General features: G+C 35.2%; 1 protein-coding gene across 1 annotated transcript in view; it reads right to left on the bottom strand.

Annotated features, from left to right (window-relative positions):
• The window catches only part of st14 (ST14 transmembrane serine protease matriptase), a 32,928-nt gene that overhangs the window by 12,459 nt on the left and 5,493 nt on the right, over positions 1-14,976 (bottom strand). The window contains exons 2-5 of the mRNA XM_059534110.1: positions 3,726-3,873; positions 3,312-3,475; positions 959-1,029; positions 277-449 (exon numbers count right to left, since the gene is read on the bottom strand). Coding sequence (XP_059390093.1) covers positions 277-449; positions 959-1,029; positions 3,312-3,475; positions 3,726-3,873 — 556 coding nt within the window. The remainder of the gene's footprint in view (positions 1-276; positions 450-958; positions 1,030-3,311; positions 3,476-3,725; positions 3,874-14,976) is intronic.

The following is a 14,976-nucleotide window of genomic DNA, read 5'->3' as shown; positions in this document are numbered from 1 at the left end:
TTTTTTTTTTTTTTTTTGCAATCACAAAGAATTACTGTGTTGCATTGAGCTGCACAATGAAGCCAAGTCCCTACCGCTATCTACAATGTTATTAAAAAGCATCTTTATAAATTTTTATTGTTTTTGTCATTTATATACAAGTTAGTCATCAGATTTTGCTCCAAAAAGAATCATTCAAAAACCGTTTTGAATATAATCTTCCTTATCTCATCCTAATCACTGCACTGTGACTGTGTGGAGCAAAGACGCTATCTTTAGAATTACCAATCATCTTACATGAAGCAGTGATGTCGATGTCAGTGACTGCAATGTTGCCGACTTGTCTGCCCTCCTGGCGGATGCCCCTCATCAGAGCCTTGACAACACGCTCCTCTGACAGCTCCGGGACAATCTCTTGGTCATTCTCAGGAATGTCAAATTGAGACCAATGATACGCTAAGGTTCCTTCACTGCAAATGCAAAGATGGTGCAAAGTAGACATATTGTTGAATGAATGTACAACTTGATTTTTGTGATGCTTGCCATGCATAATGTACTTTCAAATTTTAGGATTTGCTTTGTACAATGCTAGTTGCCAAGGTGTTTTGTATGGTATTAAGAATTATGCTATGCTAGGTCTAGTTGGTTTCTTATTGACCCAAATCAAAAAAGAGCCCATTAAAAATGACCCTCTAATTTGGTGTAATGGATTTTCACTCTGTTTTTTATGGTTCCCCAACTCTAAGAATGAGCAGTAGTAATAGTTGAACTGGAAATTTATCATTTGTATTCCATTAGGGTGATTTTTTTTAAACTAGTTTCTATGAGACTTGTAATTTATCTCTATCAGCGGAACCACTAAGCATTAAAATCAAGACATAAAGAATGATCTATCCTTTCATTTAAAAAACTATTTGATTTAGAGAGCATGCTGTAAAATCAGCTTTGTCTGAATCAGGGATCATTGGTTCAGCCGTACCTGAAGGCAGTGATGACAGACTTGGTATAGTATTTAGAAAGGAGAGGATCTTTGGTGAATGTATTGTTCATCTGAAAAAAAAAAAAAATAGATTATTTAACACAATTATAATAAGATATAAAAGGTCAATGGTAAGCAGTAACAATACAACCTTTAAATATATTTATTGTATGTTTTATTTATAGTTTATATCAATAAAAATTATATATATATATATATATATATATATATATATATATACACACACACACACACACACACACACACACACACACACACACACACAGAGGTGGGTAGAGTACCCAAAAACTGTACTCAAGTAAAAGTAAAAGTACTTATAGAAATATTTACTCAAGTAAAAGTACTAGTCTGAATAGTTACTTGAGTAAGAGTAAAAAAGTATCGGATAAAAAGTCTACTCAAGTAGTTAGTTACTAGTTACTTTGGGTCATATATATCTACCCTATTTTTATTTAGATATATAGATAAAATTTATGTAATGTATGTGTGTGTGTATATATATATATATATATCATCAGCCTTTACTCAAGTCTTCAATGTCACATAATCCTTCAGAAATCATTCCAATATGTTGATTTACTATCAATGATGTTCTTTTTATCATAATCCTAAACAAAATGTCACAGGTTCCAAAAAAATATTAAGCAGCAAAACGGTTTCCAGCACTGGTAATAAATCAATATATTAGAATTATATTTTTAAGGATCATGACTCTGAAAACTGGAGTAACAGCTGATGAAAATTCGGATTTGCATCACAAAATAAATTATATTTTAAAGTATGTATTATATATGTATAAATAACCTCTGACACAGAGAAGAGAGAAAACTCCTCACATGACCGTTAAGTTACAGAACATCTGTCTGTTTACCTAAGTAACAGATATAGGTGTCATGCCATAACATATTTTTAATACGACTGACTTTATATTAAATATGAATTTAACATTGAAAGTTAATGTGATATAAAAACTGCTACTAATTTTTCATTGTTCATAAAGAGAGCAAATAACATTTACATTATCAAAAATCATTTTCACTGACAGTCTAGAGTTCAATCACTCTCAAAAACTCCCATTAAAATCACTGAAACTGTCAACACTGTGAAATCAATATCTTAATTATAGATTCGTACACACATCTGCACTTTGTTGTTTCTGACGAGAGAATTCGCCAGAAAGAGGTCTCCAGTCAGGAGCGAGTGAAGGAAGCACCTGCATTTTAGCGATGACTCATCGGAACACCTCTGATTGGCCAATGCTTTAATAAGCTCAAAAGAATCATGTGTGATTGGTTATAATGTGCAGTGCTGTAAAAACGCATCTATCTCTGGCTCAGCACCAGCAAGCGATCACAGATCTGAATTTAGCAGCTGATGATATGACTCGCTGAACGTTCTCACGCCGGTGTGATTGTATTAATATTAATAAAATATTAATCGGCTATTTTTTGTCTTTTGGAAGCTGCATTCAACTTGGTTCCCTTCTGTTATAAGTCACACGTACAACAAACTAATGTCATAGTGGTATCCTGTAATCGAATGTAGCCCAAGTTATACCTGTTGAACCGTAGACAGCACACGTGGTGTTCATCTAATAAAGATCTTCATCGCTAGCAAATAGCCTTTGCAGATTTGCTTTCAATTCAATGCACTTCCATAGCCACGTTTTCAACGCTGCTGATGTTAAACGTTACAACTCTGAGTGAACCGCTTTAGATGCTCAGCGCGTGCGGCAGGGAACTGAACCAATTCACTCATTTGCCAACTGGTTTGATCAAACTTTTCAACAGAGTTGACTCAAAAGAATGAATCATTCGCGAATGAGCATCGCTCATTGCCCAGAGAAAAGTAGACGGCGCGTTTGGAATAAACTGAAGCATTTATAACATTTATTGCATTTGCATTAAGATAAAGTAACGAGAGGAGCGTCGCCCACAGTAACGAAGTAAAAGTACAGATTTAAAAAAAAAAAAAAATACTCAATTAAGAGTAAAGTTACCCATCTTTAAATATACTCAAAAAAGTATTAGTTACCCAAAAAATTTACTCAAGTAAATGTAACGAAGTAAATGTAACTCGTTACTACGCACCTCTGTATATATATATATATATATATATATATATATATATATATATATATATATGTATATATGTATATATGTATATATATATATATATAAATAGTCTGTTTGACATCTTTGGAGTGTAAAGACACTTAAAATTCTTTAAAAGCTTTAGTACGGTCTTTAAAGTCTCAAAAGAAAGTCAAGGTCACCAGAACACTAACAACACCATCAGCAAAGAAAAGTCTGAGAGAAGCAAAAACACTCACAATTATTTCCAAGCCCCTCGCCACTTGTTGGAATTCTGCACTTTCGGGATTGTTGTACACTGGACTGTACTCTGGTTTGAGAAGTTTCATTTGACCACTGTAAACCAGTGTGGATGAGCTGTGTTTATAAGAGGTGGAATCTTTTTCCAATTCTTTGGTCCTGACTGAAAGAAAGAGGGAACTATTAATTAAGTAATGGCTTAATGGTTGCAGAAATTTAATCTTTGCCATCACAGAAATAAATTACATTTTAAAATACATTAAAAGAGGTGTTTATAATTCACAATATTACATTTTTATTGCATATTTGATCAGATCAATTCAGCTTTGGAGAGAATAACAGCTTTAAACAGTGTAGGTGGGCAACCTTCATCATTTAAGAGCAAGTTAGAAATGATTGGTGAATCTTTGTACCAACGAAGAGCCAGACAAGAAATCCGACCACTGCCGCCACTACCAGCAGGGCAATGAAGACCCCCACGGCAATCCTCGCCCTCCTTGCTGGTGCCATCTTCTGTTCATTCGTCAGGAAGGAGACATTCTCAGGACGCCCGTTCTCTCCCTGAAACAGAAATTAAAAGTATTCTCCTGTGATTGAGTCCTTCAAAAGTACTGTAAACATTTAGTTTCTTTGACAAGCAAATGTTACAATAGAGCATCTTCAGAATGAATCATGAATAAACAATGAGTGTCATTTTAACAGTAAAACATTGTAAAAAATGCTAAGGATTTTTTTTAAAGGGTTAACAGTAAGGTTAAAATGCTAAGTTTTCAGATGTAAAAGAGAACAAATCAACATATAATTCACATTAAAAAAAAACTGTAAACTGATATTGCCAGAATTTCCTGCATTAAACTCCACATTTGAAATTGGAAAATTTATTAAATAAACTGAATAATTAATTTACATCATTTCGGTTTCCTCTTAAAATAAACTTTAGGGCTGTCAAGCAAAAAAAAACAAAAAACAAAAACCCAGCACTATAAAAAGGCAAAAGGTGCATGAAAGTGCATGATTAATATTGTTAAAAATGTCTTTCTTGTGTTCTTGCTGTGTAACTTCCACTCTACAGAACAAAAACAGTGGACTGTGTATAAAAATGCTTATTATTTGTTTCGGTTCGAGAACAAGTAACCACTTATACATTAAACATTAAATGCTGTTAAATGTTAATATGAACCACAGCACTTATGAGATATAGAGTATACATGAGAATATTTAATGCAAACCACTTATTTTTATTTGATCCCACACCATTTATGCTTTAACGTGTCCGTGAGCTTGTGATTTTAACTTAAATTGTGCATGAGAAGGCACAGTATGTGGTCTACCCACCATAACCACTTCCCAAACTATACAGGAAGTGCCGGAAAACAAAGATAAGCCAAAAACAGATAAAGTTAAGCTTCTCATATAAGGTACCGTATGTGGCTACAAGTCCCAACACAACTGAATATATGTGAAATAACGTACATATAAATGCAGTTATGCACTGTTGCACTTTGCATCAACATATGCGGAGGTTTCAGTGGCCTAAACACTGCTGCATCGAAAGTAGTTAGGCCTGTTTCTGTGACCTTAAACACACATACAGCGTCGGTTATTTCTTATTTGACATACTATGTCATCCAGCAGAGTACTTAATTGTTTGCATGACTATCTTTAAAAAGCAGTTGTGTGAGTTAATTAGGAAATATGACTAAAAGTGATTGGATGAACATCCTGAAGATCCTTCCACAAGGAGATCTTTGCTTGCCTTTATCAAGGAAGGTAAAGATATTGTAGCTTGTATTCCAAAGGTAAATTTGGGATGCTAACTAAAATGTTGAAAGCTCAGTTCTAAGTAAATCCGTCACAGATGAACAACAGTATCCAATGAGTCAACATGAAATGAAATTCACATCCCACTTCCCTGGAACCCTGCTGAGTAAAACAGCATAATGAAGAAGAAAGCAAATGTAGGTTCTGATTTTATCTGTTGGTAATTGACTGGATGTACACACTAGGGCTGTAGCTATCGAATATTTTAGTAATCGAGTATTCTACCAAAAATTCCATCGATTAATCGAGTAATCGGATAAAATGTGTTTTTGCTTAATTAAAGAGCAATATTAATTTTGCAATAGAAAATTAATACTCCTGGGACTTGTGACGGTCACAGAGGGACCGCACGTTCAACATGGACGTTAATACGCACACATACGCAAAAACACACACCGAGACTGTTTGGTGATACAAGAGTTTGTAATTATGGATCAGAGAGTGAATGAAATACCTGTAAACTATGTGTATTGTTCCCGTGTAGCGTTTGTCCCGTGATTTTTTAGAGTCCTGGTAAGAACAATTGCAGGAATTATTGGTTCCGCTTAGGGTGGGAATATACCATGTATTAATTGAGCGTGGGGGTTTCAGGGGCAACGTGGGCGAGTTGTTGATGTAATTTCCTGTTTAATGTGAACGAATTAATAACAAAGTAGATTTATTAATGCCAATACGTTTCTTTCAGACTGTATATTTAAGGGAACATGTGTAAAGTGTTTTCTGTGAGTTTGTCCCTCCACATGTGTTAATGGTGCTGGCCATGAGTATAAATGTGAATGTCTTTGTAATGGAAGGTAGTCTGTGTTTGTTTCTGCAGTGGAGAGTATGGCCTGAGGGTTGCAGGTATTTTAATCACTTTCTGATCAATAATTACAATAAACTCTTGTATCACCAAACAGTCTCGGTGTGTGTTTGTGCGTATTAATGTCCATGTTGACGCCCTACGTGACCGTCACAGGTCTCTTAAAATGAACAACTAAGTTTCCTTTTTTGGAATTTTTTTTTTTTTTTTTTTTTTTTTTTTTTTTTTTTTTAAAGCATAGAATGCAATGCATACATCAAAAATAAAAAAATAATTATTACCCATTGTTTCTCTGTCTGTACTTGTACTGTGAACAATGAAAAGAAAGCATTTTCTGAGATGCACATTAATCACATAAAACATTAATTTAATTTATCTTTTAATTATTGAAAATTAACAACTTTTTGGTAAACAAAGGGGATTTACTATTAAAAATAAAACATGGAAGAAATGTTGTGTGATTAAACATTTAAAAAATAAATAATGTTTGATTTTTTTTTTTTTTTTAGTAGGCTATGTACATTCTGCTGAACAATAGTCTTTAACCGGACTTTTATTTTGACGGGTTGACAAACCTTTACAGTTCTGTGTATGTGATGTGACGCTAGTTTTACTCAAATCAATCGGTCAAATGCTCATAAAGTGACTGTCAGAGCAATTCTGGAGATGTTGTTCATGTGTTCACGTTCTTATTTAGTGAGACAGCAGATGCTGAAATCACCGGAGCATCACGCATGCTTCCGTGTTTAAAAAATGAAGGCGCGCTTCTGCTCCATTCATTAACACATACACGCAGAACATGCAGGATTCATATTTAAATAGACTGTTCCGGCTTAATATTTACAGATATTAGTCCATATTGTGATTTGATGTAAGTGCAATGACCTATTTTTGATTAATTCATTCAAAATTTGGCAAATTCCGTGCCATTCCGCATTTAACTGTAAATTCTGTTTTTATGACTTTTTGGTCATTTTGGTCAAGAGTTTTGGACTTTTTGGTCACATTTTCTGCATCGCTGAAATCATAGGGCCCTAGTTGTGGTATTTTAGCTCTATCTTGCATGAGACACGCCACGTCGTTCTCTTCACGTTTGCCCGCGCCCTCAAATCAAAACACTGCTGACTCCTTGCAGTATGTGATTTCGGACCATAGACAGTAAAAGAAATGGACACAGCACCATTGGAACTCAATTGAGACAAGTGAAGCCCATTTTTAGAGATTTTGAGCACTACCGTTTCTGACGCGCAGACTTAAACTAAGCTTGATGACGTCAGCAACCTGTCTGACAGATGTAAATCTTCTAGTAGCTGTGCGTGCAAACTGCCATCGTTAATCTTGCAGAGACGGCGAGCTTGAGCGGGGAGTTCTTTGGCGTGAGTGAGCAGGAGTAAGTATTCTGATTAATTATTTTGTATAGTATTTTAAAATGTAACGCCAGGGCTTGTATCTATGGGCTTCTCTCTTGACGTCACCCCGATTGCCTGCGAGCTTCTCCTCCTGCCTGTACGGTAATTTCTCTACTGTGCGACAGAGAGTAGAGTGGTTATGACGCAATCGTTAGCCTATTTTTACAAAAACTGTTTCTACGGGGCCATAATGTAACATAGAAGGTAATGGAGCCCTTTATACATTGTCGTGTATCTTTAGAAATAAATAATGGACAAATGGAGTCTTTAAACGCCTCAGATGTAAAGTTATTCGCTGTCAAAGTGACGCCAAAATGAATGGGAGTCAATGGGATGCTAACGCAAGTGAAGTTCTGCTTCAAGATGGCAGCACCCGGCCGACTTCAACATCCGGTCGACTTCCTTCCCGCCTGTTTCGGACACAGCGCTTGTGTCTCCTTCTGCTTTGTGGGTGACGTAAACGCGTTGTGTCACATTAAAAGAATCATTGCGAAAGAAGCTGACGTGAGATTTAAAATAAATTAAAAGAATGTAATCGAGTTACTCAAGGAATCGTTTCAGCCCTAGTACACACTTAAGAATAATAGTTTCTTTCTTTGGAATCTATATGGTTCCATGAAAACCTTTAACATTCATTGAACCTTTTCATTAGAAAAAAAAAGTTTCCTTAGAGTGGAATTTTTTTTTTTTAAATAATATTCATTATGCTAAGAAAAACAACAACTATTTAAGAACTGGTTGCTAAAAGGTTCTTTGAGGAACCCAAAATGGTTCTTCGATGGCATTGCGACAAAAATCCTCCTTTTGTGTAAAGGCCCATTCACACCAAGCACCAATATAACTATAAAGATAACTAAACCGATAACAATTTTAGCATTCACAACAGCAAACAATATCTGTTTATTTAATGTCTGTTTATTTAGGTGCACACTTGTCTGCCACTTTAAATTCTCGAGCTCGTTATAGCACGATGGATTCTGATTGGCTGTCAATATTTTTATTGTTCATCAGCTGGAAAAAATCGTTCTGAAAGTGATTCCAACAATATTGTTTCTCTATGATTCTCTATGACTTATAGTTATTGTGCTTGGTGTGAACGGCCTTAACATCCATGAAATCGTAAAAAGTTTTATAAATTTCACAAAAGGTTTTTATAAATCTCCATTCCACAAAAGGTTTTTATGCATCTTTCATTTTTTTTATATTATTCAAAAAAGAAAAAAGGTTCTCTGGCGAACCAAAAAGAGTTCTTCTAAAATTGCAACAATATCAACTACCTGACACAATATATCCAACAATATATTGGATACTGGATAAATACTGGCCAATATTTAATTGTGCATACCCATTTTCCTTATTTTTAAAATTTGAACAATTATTAACATTATGAACATTTAATAATTTTGTTAATGCAAACATAAAAGGTAAATCTTGTGATGCCTAAATACACTTGACATTTACTATTTATTTATTTATTGAAGATAGGAGCTACACTGCAGCAATTGCTTGAATATGTGTGCAAAATAACATACAAAGTAATTTTATTTCAGAATCCTATGTTTGAGAAAGGTTCAACTTATGACTTGATTTTGCAAGATGCAGTTAGGGAACTGCTGTGAGATATCTGGATGGTTTGCATTCTCTATGCAGAATCCCCAAAGGATGCAAAGGTACTAAATAACCGCACTGACAGACATCCACAGTCAGGCATTTAAGGAACCAATATGCCTCTTCCCTCATTTCCTCCTTTCTTCTCCACACACTGTTGACTCCACAAAAAAAAAAAAATGGATCTAATTGTCCATAAATCAGCCATTGCCCACCGCAGCGGTATCATACTGAAGCAAAACTGGGACTGCGGAATTAGCCAGAGCCTCAGTGCATGTTTTGAACTAAAAGTGCATGCTCGCACAATAAGGAAAGAGTTTGCAATTAAAAAGTGGTTAGAATAGACATCAGAAGATCATTAGAGAGACAGAATCACTTGGTATTAAATCAATTTGTCAGATTTGCAAGCCCCTTTTTAGGATTCGCTCCCGTTTACAACAGCAAGTGCGATAACTCATCGCAATTAAAGCCATTCTTACTGTAGCCCGCCTGGCACACATGCTGCCTAAATTTTTTAATAGCCATCATGGCATAAGATTAAGAGAATCATCGGGGAACGCGAGTCACTTGCTCCTGTGGGCTTCTGTTATCAGTCATCCTGATCACAGCCTAATAACAGCATTACACGCCGTGATTCTACCCATTACCCTCTGGAAAATGCTATACTGAAGACATATCACTCTCAGTAAGGGCCACCAGCAAATCAGTAGCGTCTCTTTCACACTTTTATCAGCCAGGGGAGACAAATCTAATTAGATGCCCCATCCACAGGTGTAATGTGCATAAAGCCAGTCGTGTTCTTTCTCCGAACTGAGGAGTGCTCAGAAAATGGAGCGATATCACTGAAATTAAAGATTAGGTATTGATCAAGCTTTTCAATGGAACAGACAAAAGAAAATTACTTTTCGTGAAAGCAAAATAAAGCTTGAATGTCCAAGACTTCCCATTGCTTCCAATTATTTTACCTGTACAAAAACCATTGGTCCATTATGCTCTATTTGTTGTCATGTTATTTTATGAGTATTACAATCATAAACGCACTGGTTTGTGTAGCGCAAACAGTTTTACTATATTTACCTTATAAAAAAAAAGGAAAAAATGTGACCAAATTATAGAATTTAATCAAACAAGAGTCAGCAGTATCCTGCAGTGTGGATTTCCCACAACAGAAGGTGTTCACAGAGTCCTACGGATAGATTTGTTAACCTGTTTCCACTTTTCAAAGAGTAGTGTTTTTGAATGGAGACATTTGACCCATGCGTTAAAAGTATTTCGGCATACCATATGAAAAAAGATTGATGGCATGCTTAACCAAACCTGTTCCTCAAGCTTTTGAAAAAAAAACTAATAAATAAATAAAAGGAAGGAAGGACCAAAACAGAAGAAACTGATATACTTTTTCTAAAAAAAAATTCATTATGGCCTTCTGCAGATAAGACCTGATCATGGATAAGATTTAAAATTCTTCACGTTACACTCATGTTATCTCTCTCATGGCAGACACATCACAGGCTGTTGACTTAACTCATCTTTTTATTTGACTTTAATCTTGTACTGCAACATATCGCACTGTTTGCATTTGTTCGGTTTTATTTCTGTTCCTCTGTTTCTCCAGGAACTAAAAGTTTAGTCTTTGTACTTCTAGCCTTAGCTACCTGCCAAGAACATAAAATGTTAATGAATCACTATTGTGCAGCCAAACTGTCAGCTGAAACAGGGATCAGAACCTGTTAATCATAAGCAAGATTTGACATTTACACATGTGAACCCAACAAATTCATGCTGGAGGCTTTTTTTTTGGTTGTTGTTGTTGTTTTTTATGTTATGGATGATAACTAATAAATGCCAGAAAATATAATGGTAAATAATTAATCTGAATAAATAATTTAAATAATAATAAATAAATTTATGCGTGTCAATACATGGCTTGTTGCAAAAGAAATATATCAAAAAATATATATCAACATAGTATGACAGTCACATGACTTGACAAAAAGCTGTAACATCATGAATGCAGACAATAACTCAAGAGAATGCAAAAGAGCAATTTTACTAATTTCAAGGATTCTTCTGATGCCAGTTTGCAGTCTCCAACGCCAAGCAGACCACATTTCTGAGAGAGTCCAGCTGTCTAGTACTTCTGACAAGGAGCTGGACTAGAGGCCAGTAATCACTGACTGGTCAGTCAGCTGGAAAAGACAGTTCAGGACACAGAAGAGCCTCCAAACAACACAGGAGCAATTAAATATTGAAGAATGAATCCCCCTAAGGCAAAACAGAATGTTTAAATATATGTACAGGCAATTAAAAGAGAAATGACGGTTGAGTTATTTATTCAGTTGATATGTTTGTACTCCATGCAGCAGATAATTGTACTATATTAGGGGCTTTTTTGAAACATATTATGAAACAAAAGCAGAAAACTACTAGTAAATGTCAAGTTTTTGACAACGTCTTTGAAGCGTTTCAAAAGGAAACTCAGCCTGGTTTTTGTAAAACTGTTGGAATTAAATTACTATTCCACTACTTTGAGAAAATGATAACTCAGGCCATGTAATGAAAAACATCCAACAATCTCAGTGTAAATGATTCAGTTTGTAGTTGTATTGATTGTTAATTAATAAAGCAAGCTAAAAGGAAATGATAATCATTTATGAAACTGTTGAAAATAAACTAAAACTGACTAAAACTAGACTGGAAGTGTTGGAAAAACAGCAACATGATGTATCAAGATTTTTTAGTTAGTAATATTTGTCCATGCGAATAGCAATAATTTTATAACAAAATAAATTTCAAATGAACAGAACGTCATTCAATGCTGTTAATGAAGTCCCCAATCACCCACATCTATAAATGTTTCATCTTAACAGTAATGTAAGTATTTGTATCCTGAACAGAACATGAACCATTCAGATTTTAACAGAATAAATGTTTTTCCAAATTCCAATTACACCAGAAATCATCATCATACCCTAAATATGGCTTTCCAGATAAGATGTTTTTAGGCCTGCAAACAATAAATATTTGATAAATACTTGAATCTGTAAATTATTTTTTACGTCACCGAAAACAAATGAGAAATATTACAAATATTCCAGAAAGTCTTTCAATTAATATGAAGCCATAAAAACAGCATTTATAGTAATTATAAATATTTTATTTAAAATAGTTTTAAATAAAATTTTATTAATAAGATTCGGGAGGAGCGCGTCAGATACTTAGCCTAATCAACACAGGTGGACCATAATCAAGTAATCAATCCCATAGTATAAATATCGCTGACTTCCCTCTATCCATTGACGGTTTATCAGCATCCCTCCTCCACCCCATCTCCTCACTTCGAGTTCACTTTATAAATAGACGGAGAAGGGGGGGTACTCTAGGTTCGGGCCATTCCCGAGCTCGGAGCCCTTCCCCGGACAGCACGCAAAATACGCATACCATACCTCAGCTAATTATATGTAAGCGTGAACTCGTGAAATACTTGTCAGTCAACTAAACTAATCAAAAACAACAACTCTTTCTCCAAGACTTGTAACATCACATAAATGATTAAACACCTTTAGGAACACCAAAATAACTTTAGGGATTGTATAAAATAGTATTGCATAAGACCAAGTATAAAAAAGGTGTGCCTATTGTCATGTTCAGACATTTCTTATTAAGAAGTTGTAAAATCACATGTCGTTCCAACTAGGTTACAAACACACCTATAACCCCAAGTTAACAAACCTGAAACTGCAAGCAGAGAGAAGATGAATCAGTGCTGAACGAGAAGAGGCTACTATGAAACTGTCACACTGGATCGACTGAGATGATACAGAATATAAGAATTGGTCTTATACTGGCAACACGAACCAGAGGTTATTTGGGTCCCAAAACATCTTTATAATATAAGTCTCTCAATAACAGGCCTAACAGAGGTTGTTGTTGTTGTTTTAATAACAAAATGATTTATTGTTTGTTTAATTGTATATGTTAAACTGAGCCAACAATGACACAAAAGAATCTCCATAAACGCACCATAAATGTCCATATGACACTGAATTGTGATTTATTCCATATCCTCTGAAGACAAGCAATAGTTCTGTGTAAGAAGCAATGGAAAAATTTAATTCACTGCTATTTCTCCTCTTTTTTTGTAGGCCATGTTTCCATAAAATGAAAAAATTATGCCTTAACGTAGAAGAAAATGAATGCATTTTGAACATTATGGAGGAGGGAAGATTTCCATTGAATAACAACATCCTTTTTCATTTGTGGGTACTGTAATTAAATCTAAAGACTGTAGTTTTTTTTATATACAGTAGTTGATATATTTGAATACTACCCACTGTATATAGCATGGAATTTTGTGAACTTTCAGGAATGCAATAGCATATAGATAATCTTAAAGCTAATACATGAAATAAGCTGCAAACTTCAACTTAGATTTCACAGGGTTAGTAAGTATCCAAAATTTGCCACACAATAGAACAATCCTCTTACATTGCAATAGGGCTGGGCGATATATCGATATAAAAAATATATCGATATATTTTTAGACGCGATATGGAATTAGACCATATCGCATATATCGATATAGTTCAAATTTGCGCTGCTCCCCGCGCCACCGCCCCTCCTCTTCCGGGGAGTGGGGGGGGCAGGCACACCACTCTTCAACAAACATGGAGGAAGCAGCTACGTCTGCGGAGCGCGCGGATGAATTGGTTAGTAAAAGAAAAAGCAGTGGCTCAGTAATTTGGAGATGGTTCGGATTCGTCATTTTCCCGCAGTGTGCCTTATGAAAAGAAAAGTGTCAAGTGGATTCCAAAAGCTACTGAAAACTATGGACCCGAGATATGAGCTTCCCAGTCGCAACTACTTTGCACGAGAAGCACTGCCACAAATGTACACTGAAATCTGACAGAGCCTTGCTGACCGGCTCGCTAACGTGACCCATTTTGCGTTGACCAGCGATATGTGGTCGAGCAGGACGTGTGAGCCTTACATGAGTGTGACAGTTCACTTCATTCAAGACTGGGAGATGAAAACAGCGTGTCTACAAACAAGTTATTTCCCCCAGGATCACACCGGTGAGCACATAGCTGAGGCCCTGCAGGACGCAATTGCAAGCTGGAAACTCCAAGAAAAGTATCTGGTTGCTATAACAACCGACAACGGGAGCAACATCGTCAAAGCGGTTGAGCTGAATGAGTGGATGAGGATGCAGTGCTTCGGTCACTGACTGCACTTGGCTATGGGCTAGTTGCATATCTCCGCCATCTTGGATTTCCGGTCTTGCGAGTGTGTGCGTAGATATTTCCAGTTGTGCTAAACGTCAGTGCAGAGAACCGGAGAAGTCAAAATATTACCTTCTATATGTTTACAGGATTTATAATATCACTTCAAATGCAAATAAGATATACACTGCTATTATTACTATACTATAAATGTTAACTAGCCAGTGGATTTGAAACTTGTGTATGTTTGGGTCTGGTGAATGAATTACACTATGTTCCCTACTGTTCACGAGATGAAAGTTGAACTCGTGGTTTGTATACACAGCTACATAATGTATTTGTATCTTACCAAATATGTGAATGTACAAATTACTTATTTCTCGAAAATGTTTGCATTATATTTTTTTTTTTAATGAAATATTTACCTTGTGAGACGTGGGCTGCGATTTATCTTCAGAAGTATACATTTCTCAATTGTACACATACATCAGTCTGTTTCATCGTTATTTTCACAACATATTTTATTATTTGAAATAGTAAAAAAATATGTGACTAATTTTAATATCTGTTTAATCTGATAATTAATGCAAAAGAATAACAATATACATGGCTGCTCATAGACAGATAATGATTTATGCTGCAGATCTTTCACAAAACAAATAAACGTAGATAAAAACACACATGAATGCAAACAGCGATCTTTTATTTAAGGCAAACCTACCATAATTATATTACGTTTAATTGTACTGTTAGTTATAAATTATGTTATCAAATAAAGTTAATAAAACATGCTTTATCAGAA

The sequence above is a fragment of the Carassius carassius genome, chromosome 41, assembly GCF_963082965.1.
Source record: "Carassius carassius chromosome 41, fCarCar2.1, whole genome shotgun sequence".
NCBI classification, from domain to species: domain Eukaryota; kingdom Metazoa; phylum Chordata; class Actinopteri; order Cypriniformes; family Cyprinidae; genus Carassius; species Carassius carassius.
The sequence above is the reverse complement of the archived record's forward strand: the minus strand, read 5'-3'. Positions and strand labels throughout refer to the sequence as shown.